Source organism: Apteryx rowi, unplaced genomic scaffold (assembly GCF_003343035.1).
Source record: "Apteryx rowi isolate R43461 unplaced genomic scaffold, aptRow1 scaffold_107, whole genome shotgun sequence".
Taxonomy (NCBI): domain Eukaryota; kingdom Metazoa; phylum Chordata; class Aves; order Apterygiformes; family Apterygidae; genus Apteryx; species Apteryx rowi.
Genome location: NW_020447275.1, coordinates 2331609 through 2354804, shown reverse-complemented (window position 1 = coordinate 2354804; position 23196 = coordinate 2331609). Strand labels below are relative to the sequence as shown.

The 23196-nt window shown below is 37.3% G+C and overlaps 1 protein-coding gene across 1 annotated transcript in view; it reads right to left on the bottom strand.

The window, feature by feature from the left end:
* Positions 1 to 4954: 4954 nt before the first annotated feature.
* Positions 4955 to 23196, bottom strand: part of INSC (INSC, spindle orientation adaptor protein) — a 168318-nt gene continuing 150076 nt past the window's right edge. Inside the window, 4 exon segments of the mRNA XM_026070738.1 lie at positions 4955 to 5083; positions 6149 to 6225; positions 6924 to 7079; positions 10533 to 10599. Of these exon segments, the coding sequence (XP_025926523.1) occupies positions 4955 to 5083; positions 6149 to 6225; positions 6924 to 7079; positions 10533 to 10599 (429 nt within the window).

Genomic DNA, 23196 nt, shown 5'->3' with positions numbered 1-23196 from the left:
TCCTCTCGACACCCTCCCTTCAGATACTTGTACACGTTGATAAGGTCTCCTCTCAGCCTTCTCTTCTCCAGGCTAAACAGGCCCAGCTCTCTCAGTCTTTCCTCATAAGAGAGATGTTCCAGTCCCCTCATCATCTTTGTGGCCCTTCGCTGGACTTGCTCCAGTAGTGCCACATCCCTCTTGTACTGGGGAGCCCAGAACTGGACACAGTACTCCAGATGTGGCCTCTAAAACCTCTAAACAGAATTCCAAGCAGCAGAAGTTTGTCACATTTAGCACCAGCTATATGAAAGAGAAACTCGGACCAAAGAGCAAGCTAGAAAGTAGAGATAAGGATTTCTGCAAAACATACAAGATTTAAAAATATATGACCTTGTGTTTTACTCGTTCCTGGCTCTTTAGCCTGTCAAGGACTAAAACTATTCTCCCACCCCACCACCAGCTAAGCACATCCAACTCAGATGAACAAAACCACTCTAGAACTATCTTTTAATGCTCAAAGAGATGCTGTAGTTTTGTACTCAATGACATCCTCCCTGCCTCCTTTAAAAATGAGAATACTAGTGCGTATCTTACATTGGCTACAGTGTCACTTTAAATACATTAAACAGCATAAATTAAGACTGAAAACAAAAGATTATTCACAGTACCAAAGGCAATATTATTTTGACTGCTCCTTACTGCTATTTAAAAGGACATAGTTTAAAAGCCTGATATTCAAAACACCTATTTGGAACAAGTCACATCAGATACCAGAATTGGTCTTGTCATACTAAGACGATCAAATCCTGTCTTTCAGACACTAAAAGAGAACCTTCAAAATAGGTAAGACAGTCATTTTACCCAGACATATTTGTAGAGAAAACTATTATTTTAAACAGAACAGGTCATACAAACAACATTCCACATAAATTATTCACATACTAACCACACAATAAACTGAGACAAAAAATTTTATTCTATGAATAAAATGTCTGGGCCAAAATATTTGTAAACAGTTCAAACTAAAGCTTAAATCTGAACACGCTGTCCAAAGTCATTAGAGCTAAATCAAAGTTACAAAGGATCCTGCAGTTCACTGCATGTTTGTCTAACATTCCCCCTCCCCCAAAAACAAACAAAAACAAAAAACAAAAAACCCACAATCTAGGATTTTTAGAACAATTTAAATGAAATTATTACATTTCTGGCAAACATAATACTCAGTTTCCCAAATGACTAAGCTAGCATCTGTCTAGCTTACACACAGTCTGTACAGATCAGTAAGTCCACATGTATAGACTCATACGTATATACATTACACACACTCTCTACCTTACTCTAACTATGTGGACATACAGAGTCCTAATTTTGATCCACCAAATTACCCATTTTAGTGAAAATACTTGGACATAAAATATTTTGTTTCATACCAGATTGAAATTATATATTTTTGCTCTGTCTTAATCTGTTGCTTTTTTGGTTTAAAAACCAGTCAGTTTCAAACCAAACATTCTTGATCCAAAATTCACTCAGAAGAGATGAGAAAATAACACTTCAATACTTTCTAACAACTTTTTAATTCTAAATGAGTCAGGAGGGAAGAGGAATATTTATTTTCTCATAAGCATTAACATATGCAAAAATAAAGTACATAACTTTGGGTGAAAAATTCAGACCTAGCATAAATGGTTTCAGTGACACTTAAGTGATAGCAGGTCTGAACTGCCTCTTTTGATATATATTTTTTCCACTACAAATATGAGTTCCATCTAAATTTATTTTGTTTCTACAATGTAAACAACCATATTTATAATATGAACACACGTAAACAGACTGTATGGGCCCAGACTTATGACTACATATATACAGATTGAGAATATCTGTAGTAAAATCAGTTAATCTGGATTTATATAACTGCATCGGACAGAAAATTAGACTCATTCATTGCACTGGTCTGCTCACTGCTTGACCTGTTAGAAATGGCTTAAAAATGTTATGGGTCATAATGTTTTTTTTTTTAATAGCTGCTTTAATTCACTTCACACGTGACTATTGCCTTGCATGATGCATTATAATACTGAAAAAAAAAGCTTTTTTTTTTTTTTTTTTTACCTGTAGCAGTTTATCTTGGTAAGAATTTTACAAAACATACTGTTATAAAACATATATGATTATTTCTTTTCATTGATTTCAAATTCTACTTTCAGGGGAGCAAGGATTTGCTGCCTAGGCAAGGACACCATTGCAGACAGTGCTACGGGTCTTACAGAAGCCATTCCACCCTGTTGCAGAGTTCATACATCTGGGCTGTTGTACTGCAAGATGAATTGGCATTAGAATCAGTATCATGCTTATGCCAAATATATTCATTTTTAGTCTTCTGTTTTTAAAGACTGTTTGACAGCACTGAGAGAAAAATCTACTGAAAAGCACAGTATTCTGATTCCCCACTGAACCCAAATTATATTTTTCTGCTTGATTTGGTTATGCTCTGAAATGATATATATTTATTTTTAATCCTGCTATCATCTCACAGTTGAGCTGCACTTCTAAGGACCCAGGAATTAATCCTGCTGCCTTGGGAGGCCTGTAATTCCCCTGGATTTACTTATCATTCTGATCTGTGAGCAACAGTTATGCAACAATACGGTCTGATTCACTCCATGCTCCCTTTCCACAACTGAGGCGATTCCACTTGTGCCAAAATAACACATTTGTAGTCCAGTGACATTTTATCTAGTAATGTCAGTGTAAATCGATATTGGGAACCCCTGCTTTTTATATGCAACTATTTTCAGTACATGCGTAAATATTCCATTGCCTTGATCAGGAAATGATCTCTGCTCTTTTCTGCATGTACATACAACCCTCAATTTCTTTTTTTTTTCTCTCTCTCTTTTAGCAGACCAATTGTACTTAATTTGTAGTATTTCTTTTTTATGGGATAAATTCTATCCCTGTCTACAAACGACTAGTTTCTGGTGTTAGTCACGGGTAACAGAACAAGATTCAGTACAGCATATTCAGCAACAGAATTTGATTTGTTGTATATTATTTGGGATAATCGTATTATCAGGATGACTGCAACAGGACCTTGTTGAATTCACTATAATTTATTTCTAGATGAAATATTTTATATCAAGAATGTTTATTTCACTATTTAAGGCATGCAGAGTTCATACGTGCATTTCTGCTTAGTGAGGAAAGTGTTCAAGTCAGTCACTTGTACAATAATTTGAAATCTGTACAGTGCAATACATCTTAATCTCACGCTTTTAAGGAACTGCCTCAAAGTATGCAAACAAAGCAGAATTCATCTCTGCTTTTACTAGAAAATCACATCTGTAAAATATCTGAGTCTATGCTTGTCTTTGAGTAGTTGCTTATGACAGAGGTTGTATGTTTTCTCATGTTTTTAAAACTTCATTCAAGATACAGTTCATAGTTAAATGAAGAGATTACAAGGAAGACACATTAAAGCAAAAGCTTCTTAACCCATATACTCAAGGGAAGAAAAAAGTAGCCACTATTTATCACTGCTTGATGCAGGCCAAATTTCTCAGACAGAACAAAATGTGGAAGGCAATCACATCTTAGCAATTATCTGGTGCCTTTCATCTAACCCCCACATGATACTAAATAAACATTAACGGATTAAGCTGCTTAATATATCTACAAAGTAACTACAGTCAAGAAGAATCCTACTTACTTTTTTGGCAGATGTCCTGGTACTGTAAAGTTGCCTGATCATAAAGTGATCCAGAGAAATAGTTGCAAACCATCAAGAAACAAATTACAAAGCCTTTCACACTCTACAGTGTCTTTTGTGAGAAGTCAGGTAGAAAAACACTCTCCAGATATTGYTGGGTGATCAATTTTAAATGTATATGGTTTCTTGATGAAAAAAAAAAAAGCCAAATTTTAAGAGAAATATTTATGAAAAAATAGACCTATTTTTACGTAAAATCTTTTGTCAACTACAAGAGCTCTTGAAAATCTTATTTCACATTTTTAGAAATACAAAACTAGTTAGAAAAACAGAAAATTGGAAATTTAAGTTATAAACAATTTATCTGTTCTGATTATTTAACATATGCATGCACAATTTTTCACAGAAGTAGTACTTTGAATATTAAAAATAGGCCTGGACATAATCACTTCCAGTTATTTTAAGGCTTGGAAAGGAGGGAAGAATTATCAGTGAGTGAGAATTTTAAGTCTTATGTCAATACCGTCACACTGATGATGTATGTTTGATTTCATGAAGATTTTTCTAGAAGTCTCTTAATTTGTTGAGGAAATTTGAGTCACATGCATATAAAAGAGTTGTCTACAATTATGTATCCTCTAATGGATCACTGTATACAGTTTAAGAATGTCCTCTAACATCATTAAAAGCCAGTATTTGAAAATTTCCTAAAAATTACCTTAGCTAATCACAGTTAGGCATTTCCATAATTCTATTAAAACGTAACAGCAACAGTTAAGAAGCGGACTCAGACTGTAACATCCTTTCATTTTAAAGTATTCTCTTGAAACTTTAAGAATCATATTTTTCCCTAATGAAATGAATGCATAAGATTAATACATTTCTTCCAAGGAATGCAAAATGCTCTAATCAAAGTAAAACATCAGCAACAAAACATTATTATAAAAATTTAAAGTCAGAGCACCAAATTCTTGGCTTCGTTACTTTGATTCAACTCTGTTAAACAAGAAGACAACTTTATGTTAGACTGCACCAATATGGTCTGTTGACATGTCTTCAGGTATGGCAGGAAAACAAGATATTACCTTTGTAAACCACTGAAACAAGTTTGCTTATCCTGTTTCTTTGCTACTACAAACCACATGTTTATGGTTTTAAAATAAATAAGTCATAAATAATAGGCCTAAAACTACATAAAATTGTATACATGTTATCTTGATTGTTTTTCAGAGGCTAGCTTGCTTTGAGGTTTTTGGCTCACATTTATACAAAGCTCTCTTCCATATTTGTGCATAGCAGAAAGGAATCCACAAGTCTGGGCTTTACTAGCTGCTGAAAATCTGAATCTTCAAGTCCATCAGGACTCATAACTGCTAGTCTTCGCAAGGCTGCCTACAAAAACAAAACAACACAACAGTAACAGAGTTACAGACTGACAAACTCTTCCTTGCAGGAATCCATTATAACAATCTCTAAATAAGAGCCAGGACTTGAAAACGACCTCCTGTGCAGGTCCGTGGGCTCTTTCACCTGGCTACTCTCTCATTACTGTGTTCATTTATCAGATAAATCTTCCCTCAAACGCAGCTATTAAAAGACAATTCTTTCTGGGCACATTACTCTTAGATATGAGCAGGAGGGACAGTGGCATCTTAAAAAGAAGAAAATGAGGAGACAGTCAAAGAGCTCAGGTTGTAAACCTCTCTCTGATCTGCTGCATGTCTCACACTGCCTCTTTGTACCTCAATTACTCTCTCAGCTTTTGTCTTATTTATGAAGACTGTGAGCTGTCTGACTCATAAAACACCTCCTACTGAAGTTTTATGTAATGCCCATAACAGAGGTCTTTTAGGAACTACTGTAGTAGAAAGAAACCATACATTTCAAACCATCTGGGAACAAATATTCAGATTATGAGACTGCACAATAGAAAATACGTTGATGACACATTAGCCTTCTGTTGACCACTCTTTGGCTGGGCTCTATAATGTCTTAGAGATTCAAATAGAAAAATGGATTATAATGAAAGACAGAAATCTCTTTTCCCCTCTTCAGACATTTTACATAAATATTTCCATGCATTCGTGTGTGTACGCGTTTGTGTGTCCATGCAAGTGTGTAGAGACAAAGGGCTGGTAATTCTGTGATTCAAAGCTTATTTCAGCAAAGACAGCATCATCAGAGGATGAAATTTAAGAATTATTGAAACTTTAAATTCTGAAGCACTCCAGTGAATTTTTGATTCCTCCGTACTGTGAAGATAAAGTCATTTTTGCTTAAGTGCCTAAATCTCCAATTAGAAGAGAAATAATTGGCAGAACTATGCTTAAGGGTTGCAGGAGACCCTGGCCTAAATTTAAAACATTCTTGCAATACTTAAACATTTTGAAATCTTTCAGGCTGGGGTTTCAGCATTTTTCAGGATAAGCAAGGAAGGATGATAAAAAATATACCTACCAGACATGCCACTAAAACAGAATCGCTGTTATTTCTTTCAGTTGGTGATCTGCAAAGTTTAATTAGGCGAGGAATACCTGAGTGTACAAAAGAGTTTTGGGAGAAATAATTTAGAAAATTTAGAAAAACAAACTCCTTATTTTGAGATAAGAGGCCTGTTTGTTTTTTTTAAAGATATTTTATATTTATCTTCCTTATTTGATATGGTTACTAAGGCAAAGATTGTATGCAAATACTTATGGGACTATCCATGGAGCTATGCAGTTCAAAACAGTCCTGAATAATAGTTGCAAGCATAAAAAAACAAATGCATTGTTTTTACCCTCTACTGCTCTTTCACAAAGAAAATAATGACTTCGATTTCTTCCCTATCAATCATTCTGCACACCTGTAAAAAGCTCTAGCCAAAAGAACATGTTGTTTCCTACCAGATTCATTATATTTGAAATTGCAGGGGCCCAAGTTTTCTTTCTGCTGATGTATCCTGCACAATGATTTCCAAGGAAAGGAATGAGGGATGCAGCACTGTCAGTTGTCACAGTCTGCCACAACTATGTGTTGGGAGGAAGCTGCACCTCATGTTCCTCTGGGAACTTAGACAGAGGTTCATTTAGCACAACCTCCTAATCCACTGTCTGGACAGATTTTGCATAAGGAACCTCTTCCGCAAACTGTACCAAACAAGGTACAGCTTATGAAAAGAAAAAAGAACTTCCTTGACTGGCAGTTCCTCCCTCTTTTTCAGTCGTCCATTAAGCAAGTGACACATCCTTACATCTGAGTTTTACGGCTGCATCTGCCACCTCAGGATCTCGGCTGAGTCGTGCCAGTGTAACTGCAGATTTCTGTTGGACTCGCTCACAAGCAGCAACTTCTGCTGAATTTCCTGAAGACGATCTCTCAAAGAGCATTTCCAATAAAAGCTGAACACCTACGAGGATGTGAAAGCCATTGTTAGCCTCTCTCCTACTAAAATTTCAAAAAAAGTAAAGGGAAAAGTGAACCAGGTAAATACAGACCAATCATTGCCTGAATAATGCATGAAGAATGCCTAACAGTGGCTTGGAATTTTGCCATCAGGATTTAGGCACATCTGATCTATGCAAAACTTTGTTTTCACTAGGAAGCTACAGAACATCTGGAACTAGAAAATGCACTAGTTCTTTTCCCTCTTCCATTCAACCTGCTTTGAAACACACTGACTGGAATCTAGGAGTTAGCATTTTAGATTGACTCAGCAAATTTTCGAAACCTAAAAGCAATTCTTTAATTAATTCTAAATTAACCTAAAGGTATTACTAACTTAAAAACTAGTAGTAATGAATTTCAGGTCTCTGTATGAAGTTTTGTTCTGAATTAGAGGAAAATAAAATTTTTTCAGTTTATATATTTTTAAGCAAACCTTTAAAAGCTCCCCCTCAAACTCTTTAAATACATAAAGCAAACACCATTCTAAATACCCTTCATAAGGGAAAAGAGGAAGTTCTGGCCTCTTGAAGTTTATTGTGTTGCTGCTCTTGACTTCAGAATAGATAATTTCACTCATGGTAAAATGGTTTTATTAACTTATTGTTGCCTCTAAGAGCTGATATTCTTACTGCAGCAGGACAAAAACAGATGAGACTGTACTGATTCATATTTTCTAAATTATTTTAAATATAAGGACAATTATGTGCTATTAGATTCCATATGCCATTAGGCATTCAGATTACTTTAGCTAGCATCAGAGGATTATAACTATTAGAACATTTGCATAAATAATTAACAGAATTAGCATCAGAATCACACAACTAAATAATAATCAATTGACATACAAAAATATCAAGTCAAAGTTGAGAAGAAAACCCATCTAAATTCTTCCAGATCCAAACACCCTTCTCAGTAGCACGTTTGTGAATCTGGCTTCTGATCAGCAGCTAATTATTATAATATTAGCCAGACACAAGAAGCTTTTATACACAAGATAAGTGTCAACCCTTCTCATAAGCCTGAGGGCAAATGCTTCTGTGTGAACTTCCATTAAGAAGTGTATACACAAATTTACTTTGCCATGTACACACTTCGGTTAATTATGTGTTTCACTGAGGGAGGACTAGAGCAAACACTACCTTCTGTTTTCTCTGGGGAAACAGAATGGGCTATTTGGCACTGTATGCTTGGTTTTTTAAATCACTTTGGGTCCAAGTCATGCTTACAACTCATAAATGGTGCAAATGTGCATAGGTCCAATATAGTCTATGATGAATACGCAACAACTTGCCCAAATTCTTTCGCAGTTATTTGCAAAAGGTGATGAATAAGGTCCTGTTCCTGTAAAGCACTTCATGACTGAATGTCATATTATGATCTTTCTCCACTTGTGAAACTCTGGAGACATACAGGGAATTTCTCCTGATTTATACAGTTTGAGAATGGACGATCCCTTGTCCTGACTGAGAGCAAAAGTTTTGCAGCTGTTTTCAGGGCTTGGCGGTCTCTTGAGTTGGATAACAAAGGACCCAGACTGGTCTATCTATTGTATTACTTACTGGCTGGCCTATTTGGATTGCACTTCATAATCCACATGTACATCTCCACCTACTGCAGCAGTTGGCATGAGTTAGGCCTAGTTAGCATAGCTGTTAGCATAAGCCCACGAACTTTAACTGACTTTCTGCTGCAGCAGAACTAAACAAAATACAGCTAACCACCTGTCCCAAATAACAAATAGTTTTTGGTGTGCTCAAGGAAATACAGAGCTCATTTACACACACAACCTGTTAAGTATCAAGGAGTACAAAACAGTCCAGGACATGTCCAGAACGAACAAATTTCAAGTGCCAACAATGGCAACAGCAAATCAGAAGACAACAGCTCAAATCAAACAGACACGTCACCAGCCGTGTATTCTCTACCCTATCCTATAATTAAGGATATCTAGGAACGCTGGGATCTTACCAAGAGTTTCTGAAAAGACTCTGGGAAGAGAAGCCCCATGATCCTGCACCAGGATCTGGAACAATCTCTCCAACTGCTGGGAACACAGGGAGAAGAGACACCAGGGCACCCCACATCCTGCGCCAGGAGCACACATCGCGCAGCAGGAGCCACCACCGACCTGATGGACCTCTCTCCAGGACTGCCCCACCTCTCCCATGGAACGAGGAAGTCATGTAAGAAATCACAATGCTAACCTGACCAGCTTCTCCTCCTCACTGCACCATCTCCCACACAGGACAGGAAACCCGTGTAATTCATAAAACTGCATATATCTGTGATTAAAGTGCTTTAGTATCCAAATCCATTCAGCCTCCACACTCACTTGGTCTCAAACCACAACACCTACCTGCCCTAGCGAGAATATTCAATGCACATTATCTACGTACACACATGGATTCCATCAAGCAAATTAGTTGCGTATGGTCCTTGCCAGTCATATTTGTGTGCACAGAGCTCAATTTTTCCACTGAAATGCAAGAAACAGCTAAATCCAATATTATATAGAAACTGGCCAATTCTATTTCAAGAACCACCTCTATAAAGGGGCTTTTTGAAACCCTTTCTCCCACCTACAATCAGCGATCTCTGAGATTCAAATGGAGCCAAATTCAAACCATTCCTATCCAAACAATTTTAAAAAGGGAGGTGGGGGGAAGGAGTATTCATTCCTAGGACAGAAAAAGCAATAGACATGATGCTTCACACTTACTGAATATCTCCCACTAGAAAAAAGCTGTCTTAGTATATCACCTGGCCATGAATTTGCTGGAAGGTGTGATATTAAGTCAGTTACATCCTCCTATATTACCCCCCACAGAATTATTAACCTAACTTCTCAGACTTCTGGTGGCCCTATAATGCCTAGTTCTTTTCTAAAAAATGAATTTCTCACAACATGATATTTAAAGGAGTGTGGGAAAAAATGTAGCAACTGCTTTATAGTAATAAAAACATAATGCCTCAAAATTTACAGTACTTTTGAATACTTGTGAACAAAGTGACATAAAATGCAGGTATGCGTAGCTCAGTATGAGGTGATGTCTTTCAATGCATAAGAACTGCCACCTTACACAATGTAATTTATAAGAACAAAGGTTTTTGAAACACTTCATACTACCCTGCATTGTATCTGTGGATACATGACACAAAACAAACAAACAAACAAAATAAGCAATACGGTCAAACATGCAAAGTTATCTAAAGCAGTTGTAATTTATTTAAAGTGCATAGAACCACCCATGGACTCATTTTGCATCCTGCACCAACATGTATTATCCAGCTGACACAGGCTTCAGTAATAACACTTAATTTTGCAACCTTTCTCCTTTACTTTGTATTACTCCTTTCTCCTTTACCCACATTCTCTGCAAACAAATACAGAACACAATTCAGCTAAAATACATACCATTTCCTTGAATGATTTCTGAAGCACACTGGTCCAACACAGACATGTTTGCCAATATTGTTACCACCTGTTATTAAAAAGAGAAGGAAATATGAAGTATGGCCTTGTAATTCAGAAATGCTAAATACCACTGTGGTTTCCAAAACCAGCATGGCAGAACTATGGCAAACAGCAAAATTAAAGAGCATTCTTGTAGGTGGACAGTCTACTCCCACCTCTGTGATTTCTCAGGGGTCTTTATCTTACATATGGCTGCTAACTGAAATGAGGACAACCAGAAAAGGTAAAGCCTCCTTTTTCCTTACACTCCTGCCCTTGCGTAAAGGCTTGCCATATAGAGATCTATGCAGCAGATTTGTTCAGCAGTCAAATCAGTAGAAAGAAGAAAATAAACAAGTGAAAAAAACAACCAAACAAGCAAATGAAGCTGGAGATCTACAAAAACCTCAGCCAAGAGCTGCCCTCCCTCAGGAGCAAATCCTGTAGTCACTTTCCAACTCAGGCAGAGCTCAAAGTGAAAGCTAAGAATTGGTACATAGCATATATCCAATAAAAGTAATTTATTGCTATGCTTCTGCTTCAGCTGAAATGTTGAGGAACCCTCACAAAAGATTTGAGTTTTGAGCCCTGATTCAAGGGGAGATTTAAAGACTACTTTTCAGTCTTTCTGAAGCCATGTATTATATGCATGTCAAAGTGCTGTCCCAAACTGAGCTGGACTTAGGCATCTGTTTATGTTTTTCCTGAGCTAAGGCCGAAATTGGTTTTTTACCAACAGAAGCACTTTCTGAAATCCTGATCTACAGAATATCTGAACATCCAAAAATAGCATTGTTTTCAAGATCAGGCACAAAGCAGCTTGCTTAAGGTGATGCAGCAAGCCTTTGACAGAGACCGGATCATGTGGAGCTGCTGGCTCTCAATCACCTACTCCATTCAGTGATATCATATGCTTTTTCTCAGGCATCCTACCAGATATTCTTTTATTTTTTAGTCTTCAAATAACTTGCTTCCTGCATGCAAATACATGTCAATGTTAACAGTAAATGTGAGACCAAATAAAATATGTTATGTATAATTAGAACACAAAACAGAAATAATATTCTTTCTTAAATGGCTTTTATTTTCTTTCTATTCTAATTGAGCAATGCTGATCACTCTCCAAAATAATGATGAGTTTGAGAACTGGCTATCAGCTTTTTAACTGTACAGCATTAGTTCACAAACAAGCAAACTTCTTAGATAGATTTAAGTAGGCATGAGATCAAATCACCATCTGATCTCACTTTGCCATTTTAATAACAAGGATGACTCATCTGATGCTGTGACATAGAGGTCTTCCACTTTTGGAGGTAGTGTTACAGTGTCATCTCTCTGAATAAATATACTTACTTAGGATGCAAATGAGTTGCTGAAACTCTAAAGAGTGACAGGTAGAAATATGGTAACTCAGTATATGTCTATGTATTTATTCCATATTAATTATTAACAGTGTATCAGGCAGAGTGTATATGTTTCTCATTCTAAATTATATCCTGTTAATGAAAATTACTTCCTCTATGAAGAATCTGTACCCCATGTGGCTCTCTAAGCCACAGATGAAGAATTCAATTAACCACAATTTGAATACGTGCCAATTATTCCACTGCTTCAAGTTATTTTGTCTGATAAGGATTTTCATATGTAAAAATATTTTGTGTATATCTTTTGACACCAAAAATTATTTGAGTGACGGTTATATCTATACTTCAGACACCTTTGCTTTCTTTGATTATGCAGTCCCCTATACTTTGTCAGGTATCTACGAACTAGCCTAAAGGGTTTTTATTTAACCTTGTTCAGAAGGGTTTATATATGGCCCTTCCTGTCAGTAACTGTCAAGTTCAACTGTAGATTAACTTACTCCATACAGACAGATTTTTTTTTCCCCAAAACAAGTCACTTTTTCCTGTGATGTGACCAAGGTAAACATGAAACAGCATAATGTAAACAAGCAATAGGTGAGCTGGATCAAGAGTTTACTTTAAGTATTATATTTCCCTTATACTTGCCTACTTTACAGTTGAGTAGATACACAGCTTACATGAAAATTTCCCTCTGTAACACAGACCAAAGTTCAAGGAAGTTTATTACGAAAGATGAATTCTCTGGAGAAAAACACAAACTTATATGTAGACTCAATTTGCTTTGAAAATCAACACTTCTGGGAGCACTAGTATTAATGAAGCCTGATTTCTTTTGGATATACATTTGATCACAAACCACAATCAGAACTTTTCTAATGGTATCTCTCCCACTGAAGATTCTTTTTGTCTAATGATGCATAGGCTCATGCTGCAATCTCTACCTCAACTTCTCTCTTTCCATTACCTGCCCTATCAAGTGCGCAAACAGATAGATATTATTATGAGACATGGAACACAAACAAACATACATAAAGGTGACTGCCTAAGCCTCATTTGCACCAAGAAAACAGACGAAAATTACTGGGGAAAAAAAAGATAAGGAAACCTCTTTCAGAATTCAAATAAATTAGAATTTTATAGTCATGAGATTAAATTTATAACATTCAACATACAATCTCTAGCATTCAACTTGCAGTATTTAATATCAAGTTAATTATTTGTACAAGAGATGTCTTAAACAATATTACATTCCAAGATTATAAAGGCTTGGCACCTGTGACAATTTATAATTCTTGTAATCCTTCTGGATTCCTACGCCATACAATGAACTTTGAGTCAGCTGAAATTACACCCCCACATCCCCACACAAAAGGATATCCATGAAGACAGAACACATGACCTCTGATCATCTGCCAAGTCCTATGACACCATGGAGAAAGTCTGTGCTCAAGCCATCCACAAACTCCAGCACCCTAGTGCCATCTTGAAATGCGGAACATGTGGAGGTGCTATTAAACAAAGACTGGCAGAGATTTTCCAGCAAAAAGCTGTTGATTCATCATACCTGGAATTTTTTTAATGAAATCTCCCTCAATCATTTGCCAAACCTAGAGGAGGATTCTTAGCGGACTGCCTTAGAAAGGATGTGCTGCAAGAATTGATGGCTTGAAGACCCATCCAGCATTAATTCCCCACCTTGGTGCCTGCACGTCTACTACACAGAGCTGTTCTGGAGCTACATCTTGGCTCTTATATTTCCAGTATCTCTAACTCTAGCAGACCCCTAAAATAGTCTAACCCAGTCTAATCTGCACTCTAGTCTCTGTTACCCAGGCCCATCAAAACCTTCAAGTGCTCCCCTATAGTGGAGTATTCTGTTAATTACGGTAGCTCCAGCTTTGTCTACAGGAACTGGATGCCCTAAAACCACTGGCAGGGGTTAGCTGCAGAGTGAGGGGGTCTCAGGGTCTAGATCTCTGGGATGTGGTAGGGAACACTGCAGAGTCTGGAAGGTTTCCAGTTCACTGGGGGTTTTGCAAAAGAATTATATAAAGAAAACTATTTATAAATAAATGGCATAGAAATTTATAAACTCTGTTGTGTAGTTAAACATGCCATCAACATGGCAACAGCAAGTATAGAAAAAGGAGGGACTCTGGCTGGAAAATGCACTTTTTGTTAAACTATTTAAAAATATTCTCATATGGATAGACAGCCATATTTTTCTGATCCCGTTCAGAGAAGCTAAAATGGCTGACCACAAAATTCAGATCCTTTCAGTTTCAGTCACTAGTTTAAAACCATGTCTACCATATTCAAATCACAGGCCTGTCTCACATTCTCACACTCTCAGAAGGGAAAAATATGCCACACTTCAAGGTAAAGAAAACATCTGTTACAATTTGGGGGTAATAGCAAAGTAAAAATATAATATTGTATGTTGAGAGACAGAATTCTGTGATGAAGATCCCAGTGGCAAAGGTGGGAAAGGGCAAAATAAGTAGTAGTCTGCTCCCAGATTTCTGAATGTCTAAATTTATGAAACTTTTACATCTCTTGCTGATTTGGACTGAAAAACTTGTTGCTCAGGAAAAAAAATGTTTAGGAAACAAAACAGTACTCAGGATACAACCAAAACCCAGATTTTCCCATAAAGGACCATTAAATCATTGAAGCTGACTTCCTATACTCACAGAATCTTTAATTTCATTCATTTATGCAACTGCTGACCTCCATAACCTGTATTTAACTCAGCACTATCCTTCAGTGAGGCTCTGTCTTGATATGATGACAAAGAAATGCATAATCCAATATTTCTCTTCATATTTTTCCTTCTGTGTTGGTTTTATTTTAAGTGCCTAATTCCCACATTGATTGGGGGTGTTTTGGCATTTATTTCCTGGCTCTTTTTCTTTTTCTCTCTGGCTAGTTAAGAGCTTAGCTTATTTACTAGAGTTTGGCATCTAGTAAGTTACCTCTTGATCTTCTTTTTGGTAAATTAAACTGAGTTCTTTAGCTCTGTAAAATCCAGGCATTTTTTCCAGACCAGCACAATTATTTCTGAGACTTGTTATTGCTAGCTTTCCAGTTAGTTAATATCTATTTTAAGGGAGTAGACATTCAAAAGAATTTGCAATACCAGTCCTAACTCACAAGGGAATTACAGTACTCAAACACTGTAGTAATGAACACCAGAGATAAACAGACTTGATCAACTAATAATGAACTGGCTAATAGATTTGCTTGACACCAGATGAAAGCTGAATTATTCAAGTCAGGGTCACATGATAAACACTACCAAAAACAACCAGTGTAACAGGCCTCTGGGGTTTATCTGTGCATTCACCACCTAACTTAATATGTGCTATGCACTATCCACCTAAACCATGTGAGACACAGTAAAATACATGCCACAGAGAGAATTTTCAGACCAGCTCATATTTAAGCAGCTCCTGTATAGGCACTGATTTAGCAAAACATTTAACATGCAGATAGTCCCATTGAGACTAATGTGATTTTTCACAAGGTTAAACTGAGACCAAAGAGTTAATTTTCAGAGCTTAAAAGCTTCCCAAATCAAAAGGCTTTGAAAATTCACCTTTTAACCACTCATTGGTGAATTAGGTATGCAAAATTTTTGTGTTTTTTTTCTCCCCTTTAAGTCTATGGCAAGTTTCTCTATTTAATAAATAAAACAGGTTAAAATAATATTTCATACTTTTTCAAATGTTGGCATAGCATCATGTTGTTAGTCTCACAGTTGCTTTGGAAATTAATTAAAAACCCTACTAAAGATCCCTATTTCTAACCAAAGTAAGTAAACAGACAGTAAACACAGATACCCCTCTACAGTGACAACATCTCCCAATACTATAATAATTGGCAGTGTTGGCACTGTTGGTGACTATAATAAACAAAATTTACTTCTATCATTTGAAAAGAATTTTTAGTTCCACACAATTTCTCTCCATCTGCCCAGTCTTTCACACCTATTGAATTTAGAAAAGATGAACCTTCCTTTTGATTTCTGTGGTCTGATTTTCACTGCACCATAGGAATTACAGTTATCAAAATTGATTCAAATTTGAGAAACTGTATGGTTAAATAAGAACCTTTAAAATAGTTTTGTTCAAAACTTCTTGAAAGAGAGCAGTCAGCTTAAGGAAGTTCTCATGCTAAAAGAACATAATCACAAATGCCACAAAAGCATTTTTTCTTTTAAATAAGTAATGCTAATGTTCATTAACCAGTGCACAAAGATACTGAATGTTTGTTGCAAAAGTGAAAACTAGATGAAAATACTTTGTTGTAAGCTAAGAAGATATATACACTGAGAGCGTAAATCTCAAATGTTTTAGGTAACAGAGAGGTTTAAACCTACAGGACATGTAAGAAACAAAAAGCTGCTTTACTGCTTGAAATAACTCATCCTTAACAGGGGAGATTTAAGATGACCTAAAAGTGCTTCTCATTAGTGTGAAACCAGCTACTCAGGGAGAAAGATGCAGCAGGATTTAGAAGATGAAAGCTCACATTTGGGGCCGTTAAAGAGACAGTATCTTCCACTTTTCACCCCCTGTGAAGGGTCACTTTCACCTCTGTAGATCTCTCCAAGAGAGGTAAGGTGTGATGGCAATGTATTTTTATTGATAATAAAGGCACACTGTTTGGTAAGCCCTTATTGATGGTCCCAACATAAACAGACGCAAGCTCAAAATGAGAATTACCGAGTAATTTAATTAAGTGGCAAAACAGATCAATATAGAATTGCTAATCTTCTTAGTTAATTACTCTTTTAAGGCTGATTCATCACTAAGTAAAATTAATTTTTGCTACATATTATAAGTCTATGTGGTAATTCACTCAAATTAATGCCATAAGGTTAAGTCAGAGTGTGTCTACAAAGTTCCAGATACTCATCTTCAGGGAGAAAGGGGCATCTGCCAACTTATCAGAAGCAAGATGGAGTCTTTGTTTCTGAATGAATATTAAAAATATCTAAACTTCCTGATTCAAGATCAGCCCACCTACAGACAGCAAAGGAGTACACACAGCAGTGGTCAAGAACAGGCATTTCTTCAACTCTATGTAGAAAGACCTTTTAGGCTACTCTATAAATTGTCTCTGATGTATGATATTGCTTAAAAAAGAAAACTCAAATCCTCGTGTATCTGCAGGCCATTTTTTTGGCCAGGAATTCAGTTTCCTTCCTAAAAATAGGGAAGAAAGTATACCTAGATAAGCAGATCAGTGGGTCTTTCTGCCACCTGACTGATAAGAGGCAAACACCCCCATAAAATAGTAACAGCAGTTACAGACAGGATCTGCTGGTGTATTCATGGTGATGGAAGTCTGGGTCTAGCTATCTAGGTCTGCTCTGAGACTGTGCCAGGGAGCTACCGTCTTGAAACCCTGAGGTGGAGCAACAGAGACTAAAACTAAATGAATCTTACCTTTGGTGTGAAGGAAATCTTTACTACATTTTAATTTACTTTACTTGATATTACTGACTAATCTAGTTAAGTAGGTAGAGTAACCAGATTCTGAAAATTTTTTTCTTTTAAAGAAGCACAGAGGAAATGCGTCCTGTGTGAGTCACATGGTCAAAGGACACGTCCCCTAAGCCAGGTTACATGTCTCAAAACCTGTGATGGAGCCAGAGCTTCTCTCTTTCAGCTCTGGTAAGTTCTGGGGCCACAGTTTCCCATGTTTCAGATGAAAATCCAGGAAAAAAAGATTATCCATCAGACTTCCTTCTTGGTATTAAAAAGCATCCTTGCTTTGGAACTGACCCAGTCAACCCAAGACACCTGGCCTCCCTGGAGCAGAGCATGACTTGGCCTAAGCCAACACAGTTGTAGGAAGCAACTTTGCTTGTTTATCTAGACTACTTGGACTCACAGTCTGAGTATGCAGGAGTAAGCTTAACTACTCCCATTTTGCAGGAGGCAGAGTGTGCAAGGATCTACGTCACCTCCACTACCAAGAAAAGCAGAGCGGCCAGGAAGCCATTTCTGCTGCCTACCCTCTGAGGTAATAGTTACTTACTGGAGAAGGAAAAAGAATCAGGAAAGAAACTGGAATTCGTAGAAATGCTGTTTATGCAAGCTCACCTGCTGAGAACTGAGGCTGAAATCACAACCTTCTCCCAGGTAGTGATTCTGTTTTGGAAAAAAGGTACAGCGACAAAACTCAGAATGTTCAAATCCCGCTATCTCATTTCTTGATGGACAGAAGACAAAAAGATGACAAAAGCACCAAAATGCATACACAACCGTCTCTGACTTACAGCTTTATGATTGCTACAGCCTGCAGCAAATTCTCGTTTCTAGTTTTTGCAGTAAACAGATAGCCCTGCTTAAGCACAGCCTGATTGTACTGTGAATCTGGCAGGCAGAGTAGAAAATAAAAACTGCAATGAATCGTGCTGACATAGCATGTTTCCTCCAGAGGGACTTTACACTAAGTAAGCACGCTGTCTGCCCAACTTTACAGATGATTAAACAGAAATGTAGAGAAGTTAAATTATTACTTCAAAATCAGGGCAGCAGCAATATTAGGAATTGATCCCAGGAATGAAATCCTAGCCACAGAGAACTAGGAAAGAATATCAAAGAGTTCTTCAACTGATCTGAAATTTTACTCTTCCAACTGAGTCTCTTGCTTTGCATGTTGGAGCACTTTGCCTTATACTGCATCATATCTAATCCAAAGCGCAGAATTTTAACTAAATAGACATTTTGTCTCAATCAATAAGATTAGTGTTTAAGAGATTTAGTGCTGGACTTCTGACATGTAACAACCCCTAACACTGACTATGTTCATATGTAAAGACTGTGTGTTGCATTATTATCCACACTATGTAAATATACAAAAGGGTATTGAACTGCAGAGAGGATGTGCAAGCATGCAGTTGAACCATTTGGGATTATTAAATATTGCTTGAAGGGTCGCCCCACCTCCTTGCAGATGACCTTCAAAGTAATTTTGAAGAATTAAACAGGAAGCTCAGGTCTACTGATACCTAACAGAGCCAGAACCACCAACCTTCTGTCCCAGGGTACCACGTGCACTTCTTTTCTGGGAAAGACCAGCTGATGGTGCCGCAGTGGAAGAGGTATTTCTTTCCTGATCCAACTGGGAAAGGAAGCTCTCCCCCATCCTTGTTTGGCTCCAAGAAGAGAGCTATAAAGGCAGGGGCAAGGACACTTTCAAGACTCCCTTCCCTCTGACCAGCAGTGATTTTGTCTCATACTTCTCATCAGATGTAATGAGGAAGGGCACCTAACACGGATCACACTGCTCGAACTCTACTGCAAACCACATATTCTTGATATACCCTTAAATATACTCAGCCCATACTGGCTTCCATACATATGGGAAAATCTGGACAGAACTTTAACAAAATGGAGTCAGGAATTCAACAGTCTTCATGACCACAAGCAGAAACAAAGCATACTTAGCAAGGAGGAATAAATTGCCCAGTATTCAAGAAACTCAGCCTGAGAAGCAGTACTGTTACTTCCTGTAACTCAGGGTGGAATTTTCAAAGAGAAATCTAAAGAACCTGTTAATACTCTTGTCTCTTTAAAAAACACTGCTCTCTCTCTTTCACTGGGAGCTAGGTGACATTTAAAAATCAAGACTTCTTGATCCTAAAGTAACACCTGTCTCTGCTCTTTTTGACCTTCCATGTGGTAGAAAAAAGCGGGGGGGAAGACACGAAAACATAAATGTCTTGAACAAATGGAACAACAAAGAAAAGGATGCAAAACCTAGAGAAAGAACAGTATTAATGTCTTCAAATCTTAACAGAGAGAGTAGGTCTTAGCTTCAAAGCCTGCACATCTCCCAAACACCAAAAAACAGGAAAGTATTTAGCAGAAAAAAAGGAGGAGCCATTTCCATTCTTTCTTTACATTTTAAAAGTCCACCTCCATCTCAAACTTTTTGGAACATAATTCACTGATTTTGAACCTAGAAACAGGAATAACCACTTCAGAACTGATGTGTTCACTGCACGTTAATTCTTTGTCTGTCTGAATAACAGCAGACCCGAAGCTGTTAGACTGTACCTCCACAACTTCACAGGTAAGGTGAGAATACTTGCAGCACTGAGGAGACAAGACAAGTGGGAATGCAGAGGGAAAAATTTCATTATACATAAATATATTGCACATAAACATATATATTTCATGGTTTTCTAGGTATGGTCTAGGCAAAGGAATCCTTGAATGATAAAGGTTTTGGTTAAACCCTTCTTCTGACAGTGCTTAATCTCCACTGAGACATCTGACTGTATACATTACCCAGATTCAGCAGGGTATCAACCCCTCTCTGACAAGAATATTTTGATGTTCCTTTAAGGTGAAAAACCTGCTATCCAGAAAAAGGTATCTGCAGTAAGAAAAAAAACAAATGGCACGTTCATACCCATTTTGATCTAAAACTGGACGCTAAGCATTCTGGAAATTACAGCTTTCCCTGACAACTTTTATACAAAGTTTTTTGTTATAAAACTAAGCGATCCTAATGTAATACTGCTGGTCATAGATGGAATACATGCTGCCATAAAAGGATGATTACCTCATTTATCATTAAGACCAGCACTCAACTCCTGGTTTCTTACTTGACCTAATCTAACACTGTATGAAAAGTGAAGGAGGAAGGAAGTTGTTTTTCAAATAGTGAAGGCAGAAAAGTTTATCATCATTTGCACTCAAAAGCTTTTCAGAAGTAAAAAGACACAACACTGTCAGAAGTACTTGAGCAGAAAAACATTTTCTCCAGGCAGCAAATAATGCATCCAACAGCCACCTCCTGAGCAGAATGTTACCTATTTATACCATCATGGAGGGTGACAACTAATCAGTTCTAGCTTCCTTAGACAGGCCATACAGGTGGGCATAGTGTGACTTGTTTAAGATGAGGTAAAATGACTCAGTTGAAAACAAAACTCACTGTTCCTTTCTTCCATTTCAGCCATCTTTCTCCTATTTTTGGCTTAGAGGTGACCGTGCTTCAGGCTATTTTAGCAAATTACAATTTTTTTTTTTTTTTAAATCAACAGTAATGCCAAAGTAGTGATGTATTTAGAAATAGTGGGTAGATTTCTGCAGGATAATTGTGTCACTTAAAGCTTTTTATTGAAAATTGGGGAGTTTAAGCTTGAGGGGCTCTTTTACAAGATTTTATCATAATTAAACTATATTTTGCAGCACTTGATACGAACGGCATTCTTACTTTGTTCTTTATTTAATTGTTTCAACATTTAGTATAGCTCGTTTCTAATCCATCTATTTTATTGGCCAGGATTATTTGATCATTCAAAACGGACATTAGTCAATAAAAACATATTCCATGGTGGTTGTATATTGTAAAATAAAATTTTGAATCAAAAGATTTCCAAACCTACTTAACTCTAATGAACTTGTCCTTAGGGGAATGTCCACAGGCTGGGACATAATAACATATATATATGGGAAAAGTTACTAACTCTATTATGTACATAAAAGGAATTAAAGTATATATATCAAAAGCCAAAATAGTAATTTATAATACCCCTAAAAGATAATATTGGAGTGTTGTTTTTCTCTCTAGCTGAATCTAGGTTTTCCTCAGCACAACAACTAGACACACAGCAAATTAAAAAGCAGAATATTCCATACAGCTGTCATAACTAGAAAACATGTCCTCCCCCCTGCTTAATATAACACTAAAACAAATACCCTTGTGTGAAACAATCTACTCAAACACATACTTGTTTAGGGCTTCAAAGGAAGACTTAAGAGCTGTATACAGAAAGGACTGGCTGTGGAGAAAAGTCCAATTCAGCAGCAAATAGTAATCGTGTACATGACCTTGGTCTTCCCTGGAGACCCAAGTAATTACCCTCCCGAGATCAGCATGGCCTCAGGGAAAGGGACTGTTGTTTGCACAAGGTAGGAGGAGGAGATCAGCTCCATTCCCACCACGCAAAACAACTGAAATGAGAGTTTTCCAATGAGAGTATTACCAAGATTTCCTTTACTTTATCCTGCTCACCCAAGTTTTCCATAAAGTCCTAAACTTGTGAGCTGTGCCACACTAATGAAGTTCTGTTAGCAAATACTGAATAACCACACAGCAGTATAAAGGAACTGCAGCAGCAAGCCTCACTCCGAGAGTTATGAACATTAAAAAGACTGTCACATTCTCCAAACTGCTTGACTAGCAACCCTAACAGCTCTTAAAGGCAAGGTGAGCAGCATTCAGTTACCGAGTATCAGGTGCTCAGCAACACAGCAATAAACAGGTAAGGTTTCACAGTCCCCCCCCGTTGCAAAAATAATAGGCAGTCAACTCAGAAACTTACTGCTTCCCTCCTGCACACGATGGAAACCATCACTCCATTCACATCTAATTCTTCATTCAAGGAAGGGATATAAAGGGGTGCTGGAGATTAAAACCCCATACTTCTTGTAAAACCTCATACTTCTTGGAAGGATGCCATTTAGAAGTTTCCTCTTACTCTAGCTAATGAGATGTCCCACAAGCTGCAATGTTGCGATAGACCAGGAAGTAGTCTATTACCTAATAAGCGATGTATGTTTCTTTAAACAACTGCCTTCCTCATATGAAGGAGAAGCTTGCTATGCTCACCACAGAGCAAACTGCAAACTCAAAACTGATTTCAAAGGCAGTAGAACTAGGTCCAGGGCATAAATATATCTGTAAATCAAGGTATAGGAGGAACAGAAGAACATGAAGAATTGTACATATGAAATAATAATATACAGCCATGTCAAACACCACAGCTGAGGTTCTTGGTAGCACCCAAAGAGCAATATGGTGATTATGGGTTGTGCCATCTTTTCATTAACATTCCTGAGCTGGAAACATACTGCGTGCTCTTAATGCAAGCTAAAACAGCCTTAGTAACCCCTTAAGCTCTCCAATAATCAGTCTCTATGGTCTCTTGTACCTTGATTTCCATGGCCTGGCTCTTGTTGAAGGGTACACAGAGTTTTCTATGGTAGTACACATCCCCAGACTAGTATAAAACACCCCTGGGCTAATCCTGAAGTGGGAAGGGGATAGGCTTGTCAGGACTGAATTCTGGGCTTTTAGTTATACAGGCATACCTCATTCTATTGCACTTCACAGATACTGCGTGTTTGTTTGTTTTTTTTAAAGCAAATTGAAGGTTTGTGGCAACCCTGCGTCGAGCAAGTCTATCGGTGCCATTTTTCCAACAGCATGTGCTCGCTTCGTGTCTC